The sequence below is a fragment of the Gossypium arboreum genome, chromosome 8 (assembly GCF_025698485.1).
Source record: "Gossypium arboreum isolate Shixiya-1 chromosome 8, ASM2569848v2, whole genome shotgun sequence".
Taxonomy (NCBI): domain Eukaryota; kingdom Viridiplantae; phylum Streptophyta; class Magnoliopsida; order Malvales; family Malvaceae; genus Gossypium; species Gossypium arboreum.
In genome coordinates, this window is record NC_069077.1 from 21,947,757 (window position 1) to 21,967,034 (window position 19,278).

Genomic DNA, 19,278 nt, shown 5'->3' on the forward strand with positions numbered 1-19,278 from the left:
GAATATGAGTATCCCAAAATAAAGATTTGGTGGAAAAGAAAGCTGAGAACAAAGATGTCAACTGGGAAGAAAGCTCTGGTGGTCTTAACTTATGGAAAAAGAGTTTGACTGGTATTGGAGCCATCTGCTCTTTTGGTGTTGCTGCTTCTCCCTTTTGCATCACCATTTTTGGAACTCAACAAAGGCACAAACAACAACTGAAATAGAAAATGCTGTTCCAACGTTGTAGTAATGATTAGAGGTGTTCATGGGCCAGGCCGGGCCGGGTCGGGTTCGGGTAAGGCTCAATTAAAAAATTATACCCATTCATTGGGCTCGGGCCGGGCCAGCCCAAAAAATGGGTCTAAAATTTTGCCCAAGCCCGACCAGGATAAAAATACTAAAACTCGGGCACGGCCCACCCCGCCTATATTAATTTTTTATATTATTTTTTTATTATTTTTAAATATATATAATACATCAAAAATACTAAAATATCAAAATAAATATTTCCCAACAAATTGAAAATAAATTTTGAAAAATATGTAGACTTAAATAACACTAAGATAAATGCAACTTAACAAGCAAATGCTTCTAAAATAATAAAAAAATTAACAAATGCCTTTAAAATAATAAGAAAATTAACAATAAAATAAATTTTATACAATATCCAAATAATAACAACAAAATAATAGCAACATAATAGTAAAATGGTAGCAAAATAGGGAGAAAACAACAAGAAAATAATATTCAAAAATAAAAAAAAATATGCAGACTTTTTTGTCGTTTAGTGAATTCGGGCCGGGCCCGGGCTAAAAATACATTACCCGAGACCCGACCCCTTTTTTTAAACGGGCCTTATTTTTTTGTCCAAGCCCATTTTTCGGGCCTATATTTTTGCCCAAACCCTCCACATTTCGGGCGGGCCTTCGGGCCGGGCCTGGTAACCCGGCCCATGCACATCTCTAGCAATGACAAGGTATGATAATTTTTTTACTTTTTTTGTCTATTTTTTGAACTTTTCTGGAAAATTGGGAATCTTTGTAAAGTTGAAGTTTTAACTGATCTGATAAGGATATTTATTAAATTAAACATGTTAATGTGAACATTATAAATATATTTTGTCTCCTTTATTACCCCTTACAATGCAAAAAATTATGAAAAGGATATACACATTTCATCATTTAAGAGTCCAAATTCAAAAGCAACACCATTTCCTGCAAATCACATCACATCAAATTTAGGCCCTATTTTTAGATAATACTTGTAGCTTAAATAACTTAATTTGTTGCGATTGTATAGGATGAAGCAAGTGGTTCATCACACAACCAAACTCAATGAAGCAATTTCAACGGTGAGAAAAAGACCGATCACCAGAGCTCAAATAACATTCGGTGGTTACTATGATGGCCCTAAACCCTAAACCCTGAAAGTTCTATATATAGTTTTTATTTAGCCTCTTATAATAGATGCTTTCATCCTTGGCATATGCAAGCCTAGTTTTTAAACTGTGGGAGTTGATGTTAGTGAAATGTCTACAAATTCAGCACTTATATGTATAAATATTGAGGAACATTAAATCTACCAAGATTTTTATCATTCCTCATCTCTCCATTCGGATTTCTTCTCTTGAATAGTTTTTTCTTACAACCTTATACGCCATCTACCTTGCAAAATCACAAAGGCTTCATTAATTGGCTACAAAGTTCTCATCTCTCTTTGACCATGTCGTCGGTTAGTTCTTCTTTTTCATTTCCTTTGATTACTCCTTCTTCGATTAGCTTTTGTTTTTGATTCATGAATGTTAATTTTGTTTTCCTTTTGTTGATTCTCTCTTTGCAATCCGAAGTTGGTTTTCACACTTGCTGTTTCTTTTTGCCAATCTTTGAATCTATTTTTCTTTTGATATATATGTTTGTTGATTCATCAATTACTGTAACTTTGTGCATAATGTAGTTTGTATTTCAAAGGATTCTTGGGGAAAGGGTGGAGGACATGATTAATATAAGATAGAGTTAATGGGTTATAGCTCTTAAGTCGAGATTGCCTTGTGCATTTGTTTGTGTTTTTGCTTAATTGAATCATTCTACATTTCCCAATTAATTTTTCTGATTTTCTTTCCCATTTAATTCAAAGTTGTTTATACCGCTTGTTGATAATAAACTATGCAAATGCACTACTCTAACTATGTGTTTGTTGTGTGCAATTATTAAATTATATATTATTTTTATTAAATTATATTTAATGATAATTATATTAAAATATGATTAAATTATTTATTTTTTATTAAATTATACTTAATAATAATCTTATTAAAATTTAATAATAGTTATCTATCTAAAAAATTCATTAAGGGTACTATAGTCATTTTAGTATTTTTCCTTATACTATTACAAATCTATTCCATTCAACCAAGCACAATAATACTATTACGTTCTATTCCATTACATTCAACCAAACAATTGAATTATATATTATAGCTTTATTCCATTACAGCCCTACTTCATTCTAGTGAACCAAACGTATAATTTTTAAAGGATTAAATCTATTTTTTTTTATCATTGTTAGGGGGCCAAAGTGTAATTTTACCTTTACTAATTTAAAATTTAAAAACTTTAAAGAGCCTAAAAGAAAAAATTTCCATTAATTCATGCAAAGTAACATTATTTAAAATAATAACTAATTAACTTTAATATTAATTAAGTGATAATTAATATGCTTAAAATTCTATTGAATTAATAATTCTGTTTTCCAGTTCTAGTTAAGTAATAACTCTATTTTAAAATTAACACAAATTCTAATTATTTATAAATATGTAATTATCACAGTATTTATTTTATTTCAATATTTTTAACTAACAATTCTAAATTAAAATCATAATTTTTTTAATTGTGAATTTAAAAAATAAAGAATATTCTAATAAGTTAAAAAGTTTGATGGATAAGAAATATGTATGGTATCCTAAAGCGGGCTTCATATTTAGGAAAACTGGCAGTTGGTTACCAAGATTAATCGCAGTGCTTTCTGCTATCGAAGACCAAATTTTTAGCACGTAAAGTATAGCCAACAGATACCGTATAATTTAACCAACCATCATATGTTGTACAACCCTTCACATTAGCATTTGTGTAGAAATGAATGAGATCCTCTGAATGAGGTTTTGATCCATAAGAAATAAGTTTGCAATTGATGACTTAAGAAACATGTAAAATCTAAACACATAATTGACTCTTTTTTTCCTTTTTCTTTTTAAGAAGAGCAGCAGCCGCTCTTTTGTGCAACAGGCTGTCCTTGGATCTGTACGGTCGGAGGCCTTGCATTGTTCATGGCCGGTTGGCTCGCCATTCTGCAGGCATCAAGACTTTGTGGTAAATTTCGTAACAATTAGTTTGTTCATCTCTAAGGTTCTGTAATGATAAACACAAACAGCCTAGACACGCCATTCAACTGTACATACTTCTAGAATGGTAATGGCGTTTTGATGCTACTAAAACTACTATTCAGGAAAAAGAATATGGATGTACCTATCCTTGATGGAAGCAGCCATGGCCATGAAGGCTTGTTCCACGTTCATGGAATCTTTTGCGCTGGTTTCCATAAAAGGTATGCCGACTTCATCTGCAAATGCCTGAAGGAAGAAAAGCAGCCATATGGAAGAATGGATGAAAATGCAGCAAAACACCAACAATTAGAATTTGTAGATCATGGTGCCACTACCATAAATAATCTGGCTGCAGAGGTTCTCCTCAAAAGAAAATAATTTACGCTTAACACGTGAAACTAGCAAAATACCTTAGCGGTCTCGTATGACACGACTTTGTTTTCTGTAAGATCACACTTGTTTCCAACCAGTAGTTTGTTAACATTATCACTAGCATAACGATCAATTTCATTCAGCCACTGCTTGACATTGTTGAAGCTTTCTTGGTCTGTCACATCATAAACAACCTAATAGGGGAGCCGCCAGTAAATGGGAAAGAAAAAGATATAAGAGAAGATGTTTATGAGAAGCATAAATAAGCAGTGGAAGCCACAAAAATGGAACTGAAAGGAGAAAAACTAGAACGGAAAAGATCACCCACAATTATGCCATGAGCCCCACGGTAGTAGCTGCTAGTGATTGTCCTAAATCGTTCTTGTCCAGCAGTGTCCCACTGTACATTTAACCAAAGAGCAAACTAACTAGTAAAACACAAAGTTAAACTGAAAACACACAGAAATGATTAAACCAAAAATGGAAAATAGCAAATAGCAGTACAGCATGCTAAAACATACAATTTGAAGTTTAATGGTCTTCCCATCCTGCTCCACAGTGCGTATTTTCTACCCAAAAAGAAAACCAGAATACAAGAAATTAGAATAATTGCCATAAATTTGGCACTCAGAAATTAGTACCAAGGACTGGTTTACTCACAAAATCTACCCCAATGGTGCTTATGTAACTATCTATGTATGAATCATCCTGCATCAAAGAAATTAAATAAATTGATCAGGTTCAATAATTAGTCCCACATAACCCTCTGAAAATATCCAGATATACAACTAAAAGTAAAACAAGATTCTAATGCCAAAATGTACTCAGTCAAATCATGAAACCGTGTCATCACATGAAGGTATAAATTTTACTCTCAATATGCATGGTACATATGCAATGAAACTTTTTAATCAATTACTAGTGCAATCTAAACATCAAATACGAATGTAAAGATTGAAGGTAATCATATAAACATCTATTAATGTGCAACTTAAAAGTAAAACATTTACTTTCAAATGCCAGTTTGAGTCTAGAAACTTACAGCAAATCTCAAAAGGAGACAAGACTTTCCAACACCAGAATCTCCAATAAGCAAAAGTTTGAACAGATAGTCACTGCGAAAGAGTGCAACCATATTACAATAAAATACTTTTTGATGCAAAAACAGAACATCTTCAATTATACCATGCATAGCATAAAGTTGGTTTCTACAAATGTGCCTAAACCCCAATTCCCAAACATAGACATTTTTCAGAAACCACAAACTAGTCAATAACAAAACGTTGGACCACCAAATTAATTGCCCAAAGATGAACCCTTATAATCGCAAGTCATTGTCAAATTAGACCGAGTACACTTGCCAGAAAAATAACACCACTCCATGAAAAATAACACCACATCAGTTCCCTTCGAAGCGCATTCTCCGTAATTGTCCACTTGCCAGAAAGGGCAAGTGATGTTAGTGTTTTTTTTTTTTTTTAGTTTCCAGTTCAGGAACTCAACTGCTGATTATGTTGTGTACTTTGGATGCCCAGTTTTTAGGCGCTCCCTTGTTTCGGACGGCAATGGGCATGGCTTGAATCGTACTCTTATTTAATCTATGAACTTCCCTTATATTATCAAGAGCCTATTTTCCACTTAAATCCATCTATGTGACAGCACCTAGATAACATAAAGGCAACATATGCATAATGAAGAACACAGCAAAGCTCCCACCTTTTTTAAAAATTAAATTCAATAAAGAAATCCCAGCTGCAAATAAGACAATAATAGCGACAAAAACATAATAGGAAATAACACCTCAATTCCTTTCAACAGATCTAAAACAAAATCGCGTTATATCCAGGGTTTACTTTTAACACCGACAATGATTGATAAACATAAGATTCATGTATTTTAAGGTGGCCAAATTATAAAAGAATAAACATAAATAAATAAACAAACAGATAAAGGCTTAATCTAAACATACAAATAAAAAGATATATAATTAAGTACGAATAAAGAGAAAACTTACTACTCGGGATTCATTCTGGATTGAAGAGAAAATAGGATCGAAGACTGGGGTCGCCGGAATCCGAACGAAAATTCCGGCAATAGACCACAGAGATCTAGTACCGATTTACCCGAGAAGTCAGCGGAAAGAAGATGGAAACAAGGGTGAAAAATAATGGAAAAGAAGGCAGAGGTTGAAATGAAAACGACACGCAAGAGAGAGAGAGCCTGAAATAGTGAAAGCTGAGTCAGAGAGAAATACAATAAATACACAGTTCAAACGTCATCAGTAATTCAACTGAAATGGGCCTTTGAATATTGGATCATAGATCAGATCTACGGTGATCAAGTTTCTCCATATGAACTTAAATGGGTCTTTGAAGTATTGTTTCATAAAAGGTAAATTACAAAATAGTCACCACAATATTTCTTTTACTTTTATTTTAGTTCTCCAACTATTGATTTTTTTTCATTGAGTCTGTTATGGAACAAAGCTTCAACGGTCAATTCATATTTCTGTTCTTGTCGTTATTTTTTTTAACTGTAAACGTTACGTTTTATTACTAGTTTTAGTTGTATGGTACGTTTTGGCTAAGGGAATTAACATTCTGCCTAAATGATTCATTTTGATAAGAACACTGTTTAATGAAACGATGCGATTGGAGTAATTGTTAGTCTGTCAATTGTCCAACTCCATTATTTTGTTCCTTTTAGTACAAATTGGAAGAGGAAAGCAGTTATGAAATTTGAAAATAGATTTTCAGTATCTTCTTCATCATTTCTCTCTCAAATATCTCTCTCTTTTCTTCTTTGCTTCTATTATATTCTTCTTCCATATCTGTCTCGTGACGAAGGTATTAGATCTCAGCTGGTTCTTATGGCCATCGAGGGCGTTACCACTAGATTGTAGAAAGAAATAGGGGCAATGTAAAACAAGCTTGCTCAGTTGCAAGTTGAGTTTACACAGTTGGATGTGAGGATTGATATGCGTTTGAAGGACTTCCAAGAAGGAATCAAGACTGAGGTTCATTTTGAGGTACGATTTGAGCTACATTCTTTGTTCGAACAATATTTTAGGCAAACTACTCCTATTATTGGTATTTGATTGGTTTCTAACAAAGGGAAAGGGATTTTAGGAGGATCTTCTCCTGGTTTTCTAGCAAATGAGCATCTAGTGATGCCTCCTATGTCAGATCTAGAACATAATGGCGTGTCCTCTTGAGGGGGAACCTTGGATATTGTGAGAACTCCTTTTCAAGTGGATTGTCCTCATTTTGATGGGGGAAATTTTAGATGGTGGTGGTCTAAGTTAGAATAGTACTTTGAAGTTGAGGGGTGGGAGACCATGCTAAGGTTTGAGTTGTTATACTGCATTTAGAAGGGAAGGCATTAGACTGGCACCAATTCTTTGTGCAAAGGCAATGAGGCCTATACCAGTTGACTTGGGAGTTGTATGCTAAGGGTTTGAGGGAACGTTTTGGATCTAACTCTTTTCTTAATCTTATAGCTAAGCTTGTGTCTCTAAGAAAAAAGGATAATTGATCAATTCCATGATGGATTTGTAAGTTTGTTAAACCAACTTCGTTTACCTGAGGGATATGCACTAAGTATCTTTACCAGTAATTTGAAACATGAGATTGGGCAGTACCTTCGATTGTTCAAGCCCCAAACCTTAGTTGAGGGTTATAATTTAGTTAGGCAGGTTGAGAGTGTTGTGTTGGGGCCTTCTAGGAAGTGGTTAATTGTAAGTGGTAGGGCAAGTCCTTTCAAACTCTTGTTTCTCTCTCCCAAAGTGCATCATGGTATTAGTGGTTCCTTAACAATAGGGGGTCCATGGAGAGTAATTCGGGGCAACGAACTCCCTCTAAATCTCCATCTCAAGTTGAGTTGGAGGACAGAATGAGGGAAGGTCTTTGTTTCCAATGTAGTTCTAAATCAGCTCATCATTGAACCACAAGTTGATTAAGACACTAATGCTAAAAGTCCAACATATGAGGATTTTCAACATTGTCCTGAACAATTGGAAACAACAAACCAGGAAACTGAAACTCTTACTCCAGTACTATATTTACATGCTTTTCACGGATCATAGGGGAACAACATTATGGGATTTTCAACTTTCATTGACCAAACTGAGGTGATTGTCCTGGTTGACTCAGGGAGCACACACAATTTTGTAGACTTTAAAGTGACTAAAAGGTTGAATTTGGCAGTGGAAAAGTCAAGTATACTAAAGATGATGGTGGTTAATATAGTTAAATTGTCAACTCAGGGATTTTGTAGAGTTGTTCTGTGGAAAGCACAATGTTATAGCTTTATAACTGATTTTTTGATCTTTTCAGTTAAAGGGTGTGACCTGGTCTTGGGTATTCAGTAGCTCTTGTCCTTTGGTTTAGTTATTTGGAATTTTTCAAGCTTGATTATGCAATTTGATTACATGGGACAATGTTGTATTCTCCAAAGAACTATACTAGGATCTTTACAAATTGTTCTTAGCAGCAAATTGTCCAAATGCTTGAACATGGTGGAAAATGGTCCATATCCTATGTTGCTGACTTCATATAATCAGACTACACTTATTATGCCTCCAGTTCCGTTGCCCAAGACTTGCAAGCCTTACTCAATGAGTTTGAGGATGTATTCCAAACTTTTAAAGGACTACCTCCTCATTGGTTACAAGATTATAGGATCCCATTGATAGATGAAACAAAAGTAGTCAAAATAATTCCATATAGGTACCCTACAATACAGAAGACAGAAATTGAAAAACTCATACAAGAAATGTTGCAAGCTGGCATTATTCGTGATAGCAACAATCTTTTTGCTTCCCCTATGGTGATGGTGAAGAAAAAAAATGGCAATTGGAGACTGTGCATTGACTGTAGGCAGCTCAACCAACCGATCGTCAAGGATAGGTTTCCTATACCTTTCATTGAAGAACTTCTTGATGAACTAGGCCAGGAAAATTTTTTCTCTAAGTTGGACTTGAGATCGGGTTATCACCAAATAAGAATGTGGGACAAGGATGTGCATAAAACAACCTTTAAAACATATGAAGGCCGTTATGAATTCTTGGTCATGCCCTTTGGCTTGACTAATGCTCCCTCCAGCTTTCAACCACTAATTAACTCAGTCTTTAGACAACTATTGAAGAGGTTAGTCCTAGTATTCTTTGATGGTATACTTGTTTACTCCAAAAACTGGTTAGACCACTTGGCTTATTTGTAGGAAGTGTTACAATTGTTGAGGTTCAAGCAACTTTATGCTAAAAGAACTAAGTATACCTTTGGAGCAACTCAAGTTGAGTATCTAGGACACATTATGTAACACCCCTCACCCGTATTCTACGCCAGAATAGGGTTACAAAGCGTTACCTAACTTATAAAACAATTAAACAATCATTTAGTAAACATTTTCTCAATTCAACCATTCATCATTCAATCTCAAACAATTTGTCCTTAATACGAGCCTACGAGGCCCTAAACATGCTTTGAGAGTGGTTCAGGACAAAACCGATAACTTATGAAACTTTATGAAACTTAGAAAATTTTTCCTCAAAATAGGGGACACACGCCCGTGTCATAGGTCGTGTAGACATTTGAAATGGGAGCACATGGCCGTGTTCCAGCTCGTGTCCAACCCCGTGTAATTCTCTGACTTGGGTCATATGGCCAACACACACACCCGTGTGTCCTAAAAATAGCCACACACGCCCGTGTACCAGGCCGTGTGCTAGGTCGTGCCAAACTTGTAGGGTATACTGACTTATGCCACATGGCCAAGTCACACGCCCGTGTGTAAGGCCATGCGGAGCATACTGACTTGTTTTCAAATTCAAAACTAGGGGACACACTGTCGTGTACTTGACCGTGTGTCACACACAGCTGAGACACACGCTCATGTCGTTACCTATGTGGACAAATAGGCTATTTACCAAGCCAATTTGCCACCCAAATATTCATATACCTACACAACCAAAATGGCACCAAATCATAGCATAATTGAACATCTCATTTGGCCATAATCAAGGCTAATTCATACCATTTCTAATTCTAACAACCAACATGCTTATAAACTCATGTTTTACTCATTCAAAACTTGCCAAATACCAATTACTTCAACATTAATATAACTAAACTCAAATATGTATTATACGGTCTAATTTCTATAGCATACCAATTCACAAATCATCACCTATTGACATTCAATTTACCTATTCACAACAAGCATCATGAATCCAACTTCAATCACACAATATAGGTCAATTACCAACTCAAAACAATAGTCATTTGCACACTTTTATACATCATCAAATTCACCATCCTAAGCCAACTAATATGATTATATACACAAACCAAACATGTACATTTACAAACCAATTCATTTGGCCAAAATCATTACCAAAACATAACCAAAATGACCAAAGTCCCTATACATGCCATATACTTAAAATAACAAGTTCATAGGTACCGAGAGATAGGTGGATAGTATGAATATGTCTCCAAGGATCCCCGAATCTGAGCTAGCTTTGAATTTACTATAAAACATAGAAAAATAAACGAAGTAAGTTATAAAGCTTAGTAAGCTCGTATGACATAAATTCGATATAATCGTAACATATAATTCAACCATTGATCATAAGTATAAGAATTCACATTAATAACAAACCTTTCAATAACTCATTCACTAAACTATATATTTTCTTCATCATTTCTTCGATTCAAAACTAATATGGTTTATGCACATACTTGTACCACCTCATACTAATGTCATACACATTTTCGTCTTTCATTTACCAGTTGAACCATTCAGAATAGAAATCAGATACTCAAGGGTCTCACACGATAAGTACCTATACCATGGCTCTAGCCAAATCAAGGTAACTTATCTCTGAAATATTGATATCATGGTCCGAAGCCAAATTAGCCGATATGTATGACCCAAAACCAAATCAGAGTATCCGCACCCGAAGTGCTATATCATGGCCGGAAGCCAACTCAAAGTATCCCTAATGACATATCACTAGCATCCTAAACTATTCTTAAGGTTCAACCGGGCATCGAAGTCACATAATCATAATTTATGCTATATCAAAGCATATAGAATACATTTGAAATGAAATTATAACATACGAACTTACCTCGGATGTATAAGCGACGAAATTATCGATTAATCGAGTACTTTATCTTTTCCCCGATCCAAGTTCGTATTTCTCCTTTCTTGATCTAAATATTTTCAAAATTAACTCATTTAATCATCTATTCATTCAATTTAGTCCAAAACACACTTTAAAATACATTTCCACTTTTTCCCCTAATAGTTCACATTTTCACAATTTAGTCCTCATTTCATAAAATCACAAATTAATGAAATTTCAATTGAACCCATGCTAGCCGAATTACTATTATACCCTTAGAAGCTCATTTTTTCATTTATTTTACATTTTAACCACTAAATTTACACATTTCATAATTTAATCCCTATTTTACATTTTCACTAAAAATCACTTCACAAAACTTGTTTAACTATCAACAACTATTCAAAATCTATCATCAAACATCAAAATACTCATGTATTCATCAATGGAATCATTCAAAATCTTTAAAAATTTTTCAAATTAGTCCCTGGGCTAGTGAGTACTAGTTGCAACGATCTCAAAAACATAGAAATCATTAAAAACGGGACAAAACACATACCTAATTACATCAATTTGCCTTAGCCGAATGAAGAACCCTAATATTATTTTTCTTATTCTTCAATTTCGGTTAAAATATGAGAGAATAAGAATGATAATTGGCTTTGTTTTAATTATTTTATCATTTATTAACCATTTTACCATTTAACCTTAAAATTAATTCAAAATTTCATTTATGCCAAACCATTAACATCCACTAACATACTAATGGTATATTTACCACTTAAGGACCTAAAATTTAAGGTTCTATAGCTATTAGACACCTTTAGCTATTAGAACCCAAGTTTTACGCTTTATGCGATTTAGTCCTTTTTATCAAATTGACCATTTAAACGATAAAATTTCTTAACGAAATTTTCACACAATCATCATACCAGGTTATAAATATTAAAACAATAATAAAATAAATATTTTGATTTCAGATTTGTGGTACCGAAACCATAGTTCTGATTTGTCTAGAAATGGGCTGTTACACATTATTTCTAGGGCAGTAGTTAGCATGGATAAGGCAAAAGTGAAGAGTGTTCTTAGTTGGTTTACTCCAAAATCTGTAAGGGAACTGAGAGGCTTCCTTAGCTTGTCAAGTTATTATAGAAGGTTTATCAAGGGATATGGTTTGTTGGCCAAGCCTCTCACTACTTTGTTGAAAAGGGATGTTGTATGGAACTGGACTAAACTGGCACCGACAACCTTTGAACAGCTTAAGGAAGCCATCTATCAAGCACCAGTCTTGGCTTTGCTTAATTTTCAATAGATCATTTGTGTGGAGACAGATGTGAATGGACAAGGGGTAGGAGTAGTATTGTAGAAAAAGGAAAACCAGCGGCCTTTTTCAACAAAGCCTTGGGAGTCAAACCACAAGCTCTGTCCATATATGACAAGGAAATACTAGCAGTGCTTTTAGCAGTAAAAAAGTGGCATCCTTACTTGATTGGGAGACACTTCCAGATAAATAAAAAAAACTACCAAAGCTTAAGGTTTGTATCTGAACAGCAAGAAATTACCCCCTATTAACAACAATGGGTTGTTAAGATGTTGGGTTATGATTATTCTATTTCTTATAGAAAATGAGTCCAAAATATAGTGTCAGATGTCTTGTTAAGAAGGCCTTATGAACATCACCAATTTTTCTAGCATGTAGGGAGTATAAGCCCTTCTTGGTCTGAGCTATAGGATCAAATTATGACTTTTTATAGAATAGGAATCAAACTGCAACAGTTGTGCCAAGACCTCCAAGAGCAACCCCAGCTTTGCCCTAAGTATTCTTGGGATGATAGGTTACTTAGAAGGTTGGGAAAAATTGTGGTGGGACAAAATGACAAACTCAGGAAGCACATATTTGATCTTTTCCATTGTAGTTCATTGAGAGGCCATTTTGGCATACATGCCACCAGGTGTAGAATATCTGGCCTATTGTACTAGAAAGGGCTTTCCAAGGATATGAAAAGATAGGTTCGAGAGTGTGTTACCTGTCAGAGATGCAAAGTTGATAATTCAGCTTTTCCAAGGCTGTTACAACCTTTTCCCATACTAGAACGAGCTTGGGCAAACCATAAGTATGGATTTTGTAGAGGCTTGCCTACTTTCAAGAGGAAATCCACAATTCTAGTAGTAGAGGATAAGCTAACCAAGTATGCCCACTTCATTGCCTTGGCTTATCCCTTCACTGCTTTGACAGTAACATAAGAATATCTAAGCCAAGTTTACAAACTTCATCGTATGCCAAGTCAGTTGTGTTAGGGTTTTCCTTAGCAACTTTTGGCAAGAGCTCTTTAAGCACTTGGGCACCAAACTCCAGATGTCTACTGCCTACCATCCCCAAACTGATGGTCAGACAGAGATCCTTAGTAGATTTTTAGAGAGCTATCTAAAGTGTATGACTGGTGAAAAGCCTTCTAATTGGGTGACCTGGCTACCTTTGGCAGAGTGGTGGTACAATACCACCTACCACTTAGCCATTAAAACCACCCTTTATGAAGCTCTTTATGGTCAAGATCCTCCCATTCACCTACCCTACTTAGCTGATGCTTTTCGGGTAGCTACAATAGACAAAACTTTGCATCATAGGGAAGCCATAAGTAAGATTATGAAGTTTCACCTGAAACAAGCTCAAGATAGGATGAAGCAAATGGCTAACAAGAGGAGGTCTGAAAGGGAATTTAAGGTAAGAGATCTAGTTTACTTAAAGCTACAGCTATACATGCAACATTCGCTGAGGAAATTCAAAAATTAAAATTTGTCACTTAGGTATTTTAGCCTTTTTCCAGTGGAAGTCAAGGTAGGACAAGTTGCTTATAAGTTGATTCTGCCACCAACAGCTCGTATCTATTCTACTTTTCATGTTTCCCAGCTGAAGAAACATATCGGTTCAGCAATGAGTTCATTAATGTTTCCAAAAATGGGATTTGATGGTGCCCTCCTTAATTTTGAGTGTTAGATAGATGAATGGCCAAAAAAGGGAATCAAGCTATCATAGAGATTCTAATAGAGTAGGCTGACACGTTTCCTGAAGATTCTACTTCGGAAAATTTGAAAGAGATCTAGCAAAGGTTCTCTGCTTTTAATCCTTGAGGATAATGATCTTGTTTGGGGGGGAAGGGGGAAGGGTATTTGTTATGGAACAAAGCTTCAACGATCATTTCATATTTCTATTATTGTCATTGTTATTTCTTATAACTGTAAATGTTGCTTTTTATTACTAGTTTTAGTTGTATAGTGCGTTTTGGCTAAGGGGATTAGCAACTTGCTTAAATGATTTATTTTGATAGGAACACCGTTTAATGAAACGGTGAGGTTTGAGCAATTGTTAGTCTACCAGTTGTCCAAGCTCGTTATTTTGTTACTTTTAGTACCAATTGGAAAAGGAAAGCTGTTATGAAGTTTGAAAACAAATTTTCAGTATCTTTTTCTTCATTTCTCTCTCAAATCTCTCTTTTTTCTTCTTTACTTCTATTATCTTCTTCTTCCAGATCTATCTTGTGACATAGTCACTCAACTTTTTGGAATAAAATATTTTTGTTATTCTTTCATTATTTGCCGTTAGATGAGTGACGAAAAGTTGACACGAGCCTTTTTATTAACCTAATAATAAATTTAACTTTTCAATATTTATATATTCTATCAATTTGATCCAAAATTTAAAAGTTTAAAAAAGGAAAAATAAATTTTTTAAATTCATTTCTTTTAAATATTTCTTAACGCACCTCCAAAACCCATTGAATAAGAGAACTATTTAACACAATTCAGTATTATGCTCATTTTAATTAATTACATCTTTGTGAATATGGTAAAAAATCAAGTTGGCTTAAATCCAACTAAAAATCATATTTTAAATTAATATTATATTATTTAATTAAATTCATTTAAATAATTTTTTTAAACGATTACAAAACATTTATTTTGATTTTTTTCTTAATTTAAAATATACAAAGATCTAATATTCGAGTAGAAAACAATACAATTTGAAAATTTTCATGAAATGGAAAACTTTAAAAAAATTTCTTTTCACTTTGTATTTTTCAACTTGGACATGTCATCAATAACTTCTAAATTTGGATAGTTCAAGCATGTCGGTCAAACAACCAAAGGTTAAAAAATAAAAATACAAATTAAATTGAACAAACAGAGAAAAATTTGTCGATTCAATATCCTCAAATGTCTAAATTCATCTCTCTAATACTCATTTTCTTTTTAATCATTTCATATACATTTTTATTTTATTTTTAATGCATATGTTTTTAAAAAATTTTAAATCATTTTATAACTTTAATAATAAATGAGTGTCCAAATTGAGATTTTAAATATAAACTCCATTCAGATTCAGTTAAAACATGCCATATAAGTATCTCAATTATTTGAAAATTTAAAATTTAATCCATGTATTAATATTTCTAATCTCTCAATTTTAAATTTCATAAATAAATGTTGAAATGCAATCGCGATTTAAAAGGCAATAGAATTCATCTCATGGAAGCCAAGGAGTGGAGACAACTCAAGCATGGCAAAAGTAGGAATAGAGAATCATAGGCTTTACTTCCCCTGCATCACCATTATTCATCTTTAGATTCAGGGGAACACAACTAAAATGGTCGAAAACAAGTAGCAAACTAGTTCCATCTATTCCAAAAGAAAACTGAGCAGTGAGCAATAACAGTAAGATCACAGCATAACAATAGTGGGGGCAATAACCCCAAAAAAACAAAAAGAGAAAGAAAAACCCTGAAAAATACATTTTACAACATAAAATTCGGAGATGCTTTGGCGACAGGAAACCAGATTATTTTTTTATCTTATTCCCAGCCCGAAATTTAAAAGTACCTAAAATTCCAATAAAACCCATGGATATCATATGTGGGGCTCTAAAGGAATCTCACTTCTTCACTTGCCCCCAAGAGTTGGGAAGTGCCCAGGGTCTTCAATGGATGGCGCTGCCACATCTCTTGCGGCACTACCTCCACCAAATCCTCTTGAGCCGCGCCCACGACCGCGCCCACGTCCGCTTGGATTATAGTACCTCTCCCCTTCAGCTGGCTTCAGAAATTCATTAATGCTGACAGACTACCCACCACCACATGTATACGGAACATCAGTACATGCCAGCAAAACATATAAATGCAAGCTACAGATAAACTTGCACAAAACAGTAAAAGCACATATCCAAGCTTTAATCATGGAAGAGAAAGCAAAAAAGGGAAAATCTTAAATCAAAGGAGTCTGATAACAGCATAAACTAAGGCCCCTTAAATACAGAATATTCGCATGATTGTGGTTCAAACAGGAAAAGGAAAGGCAAGTTATGACACAGGCTAATAAAAATAAGTAAAAATACCTTTTTTGCTCTCTCTTCTTTCTCATAAGCCTCTTTTCTCTTATCTTTATCAGATCCCTGTAGAATCCAATTATAGGGAACAAGTGATTAATACTACATATATTCCCAATAATAAGATGAAGTCATTAATTACGAACTTCTCAAAGTGAATCAGAGGGTCTTACCAATTTGATGAAGACCTCATCATTACTCTTCTTGTTTGAAAGCTGCTGCATAGATTCAAACTCCTTGGCATCTACTTTTCTTTCCTCGATCTTGAGAGCCTGCAGAGCCTTCCTCTTCTCTTCCAGCACCTTCTCATACTCCTCAAGAGTCATCTCCTATAAAAATGCAATATGAAAGGTTGAACAAAGTAATAGCCAAATTAGCAGCTATCATATATAATTAACAAAAGTTGCAGACGTCAATAACCCTTTACCTTATCCTCGGGCTCTTTTTCTTCAGGCTCGTTTGAAGCACTCTCCTTGTTAGCATCTCTAGCATCCTCTTCTCCTGCTGGCTTTTCATCACCTAAATTCCTCTCACCTTCATTGGTAACTTCTTCAGTCACCCTTAACAATAAAAATACAATATTTCATTTCATTTTATGATTATAATATGGGAAGAAGAGTGAAACAAAGTGATATTTTATTGATTTTACAATAAAATTGAAGGTTGTGATTGTAACTTCTAGAGAGAACTCACTGAGCAAGATTATCAGTCTGAGTTCCCCAATTTCCACGACCAGAACCTTCACGTTTGAGCTCATTTCTGCAGACATTAACAGAAAGCAAAAACATCAGTTTTGAGACGGGGCTAAAATACTGACATGCAAAATATATAAAAGCTAATGTCAAACAAACGCTTCTTTCTTTACCCGCGTCCAGTCCCACTACGGCGTTCATACAACCTGCGAGGTCGCTCCCCATCTGCATCTTCCCCATTACTGATACCGCCACGGCGACCACCACGGTAAGGTCGAGGACCACCATAGCCATGCCTTTCAGAGGGTTTTCCACTCTCTCCATCTTCAGGTACAGCACTACTGCTGAAGGAATTCTCATCATTTGCAAAATCACGTCTGTATCCACTGCTACCACCACGACCACGTCCATATCCTCGCCCACCACGGCCTCCGCCATGAGCACCTTCATTCTTTGCCTCCCTCACTTTAAAAGAACGTGAAGACATCAGTGATAAGCCCAAGAGAGCTATAAAGAAACTATAATTGACTATTAGATAAAAAAATAATTTGACTAACTGTGATAACTATCAAGATGAGATCAAAGCTACAACTATCAAGCTTCAGTAAAAATAAATTGCATACCAACGCATAAGCACTTTGAAAAGGAGTAAAAAAGAACTCCTTTTTGATGGAACACCAATTGACACTTTCAGAGAATATGATATAAAAGACAAGTTCCCCACAGAATGCAGATTTCATTTCTATAGTTAAGGCATGCACCTTTGGCACTGCGCCTCAGCATCAAACAAAAAAAGCGCCTCAAGACCTCTTGGGCAAGATGCATTGGATTAGAAGTTTTCTTTAGTTTCATTCATTTTTTATTTTATTTTTCATTAATTTTACCTTTACTAAGAATAGAAGAACACTACCAAACACTCTACTTCTCAATGCTTGATTATTCAACAACAGACATGAGATAAAAAAAGAAAAAAGAAAAACCATGCACATTGGCCAACAAAAAATTGTACATTTCATTTTTTTGTAGGAGAATGAGATTAAAGTTTGATCTATCTTTTAGAGGTTTATTATCATTACCATATATCTTAAGCTTTTATACCACATATAAGGATTCTAGTAGCTTGAGTGCAACTTGACAGCATTGGATTTCATTTTAGAAAAGAAATAACAGCAACAAACCAATATGCGTTCCGGAATCTTTTGCTCTGTTCACTATAAGAAGTAAGTCTATACAGATAAGAAACTCTCAATGACTATATTCCAAGTAAATAACCGACAACAAATACTCTTTTAACAATCAGAGTCCAGCTGCACTTTACAAGAAACGAAACCGAAGCATAATAAACATAAACCCACTCAAACCCCCCTCCCCCCAGAGTTCGACCATTAAGAAAAGGCAACTTGAACTTAACACAATCGGGTAAACTCAAGAGCCAATACAGAGAGCTAAAAATAATGAGTCACTTTGATAGAGAAAACTTACCAGCCTGAGCAGGAGGGAGAGGCTTGGAGGGAAGCTTAGCCTGAGTTGCAGGCAGCGTCTTAGCTTGAGGCTTTGCTGGGCCCTTCCTTGGAGCAGCAGCAGTGGCAGTGGCCGCTGCGACGGCCTTTTGCTGAGCAGCGATCAGCAATGATAGTTCCCCAGTGTCGTCATCCCCCAACAAATCAAAAGGGTTCAAACCAGCCATTTCTTTTTTTGAATGAAAAATCCACACTAATCACTTCCAAACCCCTTAGAATCTTTCTTTTAAAATAACCACAAAATCCCTTACTCTTACAAAACTTCCATTAGATTTTTATGTTATGAAACCAAACCAATCTTCTAATAAATTTAAAAAAAAAAGTTAGAAGAGGTACTGTAGAAAGAAAAACCCTAGCCGCAAAATAGATAAGAGCTTAGAGTATAGGACTCTAACAGAGAGAGAAACCTAATCTGACAGAAAAAAGTCTCCTTTTCTTCACTACGGTATTTAAAAAAAAAAAAAAACAAATTCTTTGTTGAGAGTGAATAAAGGTTTAAATATGCTTTTGAGTTCTTTGTCCTCTTAAAATTAAAAAATTAACCTCTAAATTTTTATATTTAAATATTAAGTCCTTGTACTTTTGTTACGTAATTGTGTTCACCAATATAAAACCCAGATAAGATTTAGATTGCTTACCCGCGGCCCAGTTGGGCCCAACCAATTAGATGCGTGTAGACCTTGTAGTGAAGGTTCGCCAAAGGGGTGAGGGTTCGCCAAAGGAGCTCGCAACGGTAGTTCACAATTCCAGTTCGCATGTGCTTAAAATTTCACATGTGGGGGCCAGCAAGCAAACCAAAACAACACACGTATCCAACATACATAGAG

At 34.9% G+C, this 19,278-nt stretch overlaps 2 protein-coding genes across 2 annotated transcripts; both read right to left on the reverse strand.

Moving 5' to 3' along the window:
* Window positions 1-3,021: 3,021 nt before the first annotated feature.
* On the reverse strand, window positions 3,022-5,984 carry LOC108467756 (ras-related protein RABD2a). The gene is made up of 8 exons (XM_017768511.2): window positions 5,748-5,984; window positions 4,776-4,848; window positions 4,394-4,441; window positions 4,255-4,302; window positions 4,062-4,133; window positions 3,772-3,927; window positions 3,504-3,607; window positions 3,022-3,325 (listed from the first exon to the last, which is right to left on the reverse strand). The coding sequence occupies exons 1-8, from the start codon at window positions 5,759-5,761 to the stop codon at window positions 3,229-3,231; spliced, it is 612 nt and encodes a 203-aa protein (XP_017624000.1). The 5' UTR covers window positions 5,762-5,984; the 3' UTR covers window positions 3,022-3,228.
* Window positions 5,985-15,519: 9,535 nt separating this feature from the next.
* Window positions 15,520-18,912, reverse strand: LOC108470144 (RGG repeats nuclear RNA binding protein A-like). The gene is made up of 7 exons (XM_017771382.2): window positions 18,414-18,912; window positions 17,105-17,396; window positions 16,933-16,998; window positions 16,667-16,799; window positions 16,413-16,568; window positions 16,249-16,305; window positions 15,520-15,977 (listed from the first exon to the last, which is right to left on the reverse strand). Exons 1-7 carry the CDS (start codon window positions 18,616-18,618, stop codon window positions 15,798-15,800), a joined length of 1,089 nt encoding a protein of 362 aa, XP_017626871.1. The 5' UTR covers window positions 18,619-18,912; the 3' UTR covers window positions 15,520-15,797.
* Between the last annotated feature and the right edge of the window lie 366 nt (window positions 18,913-19,278).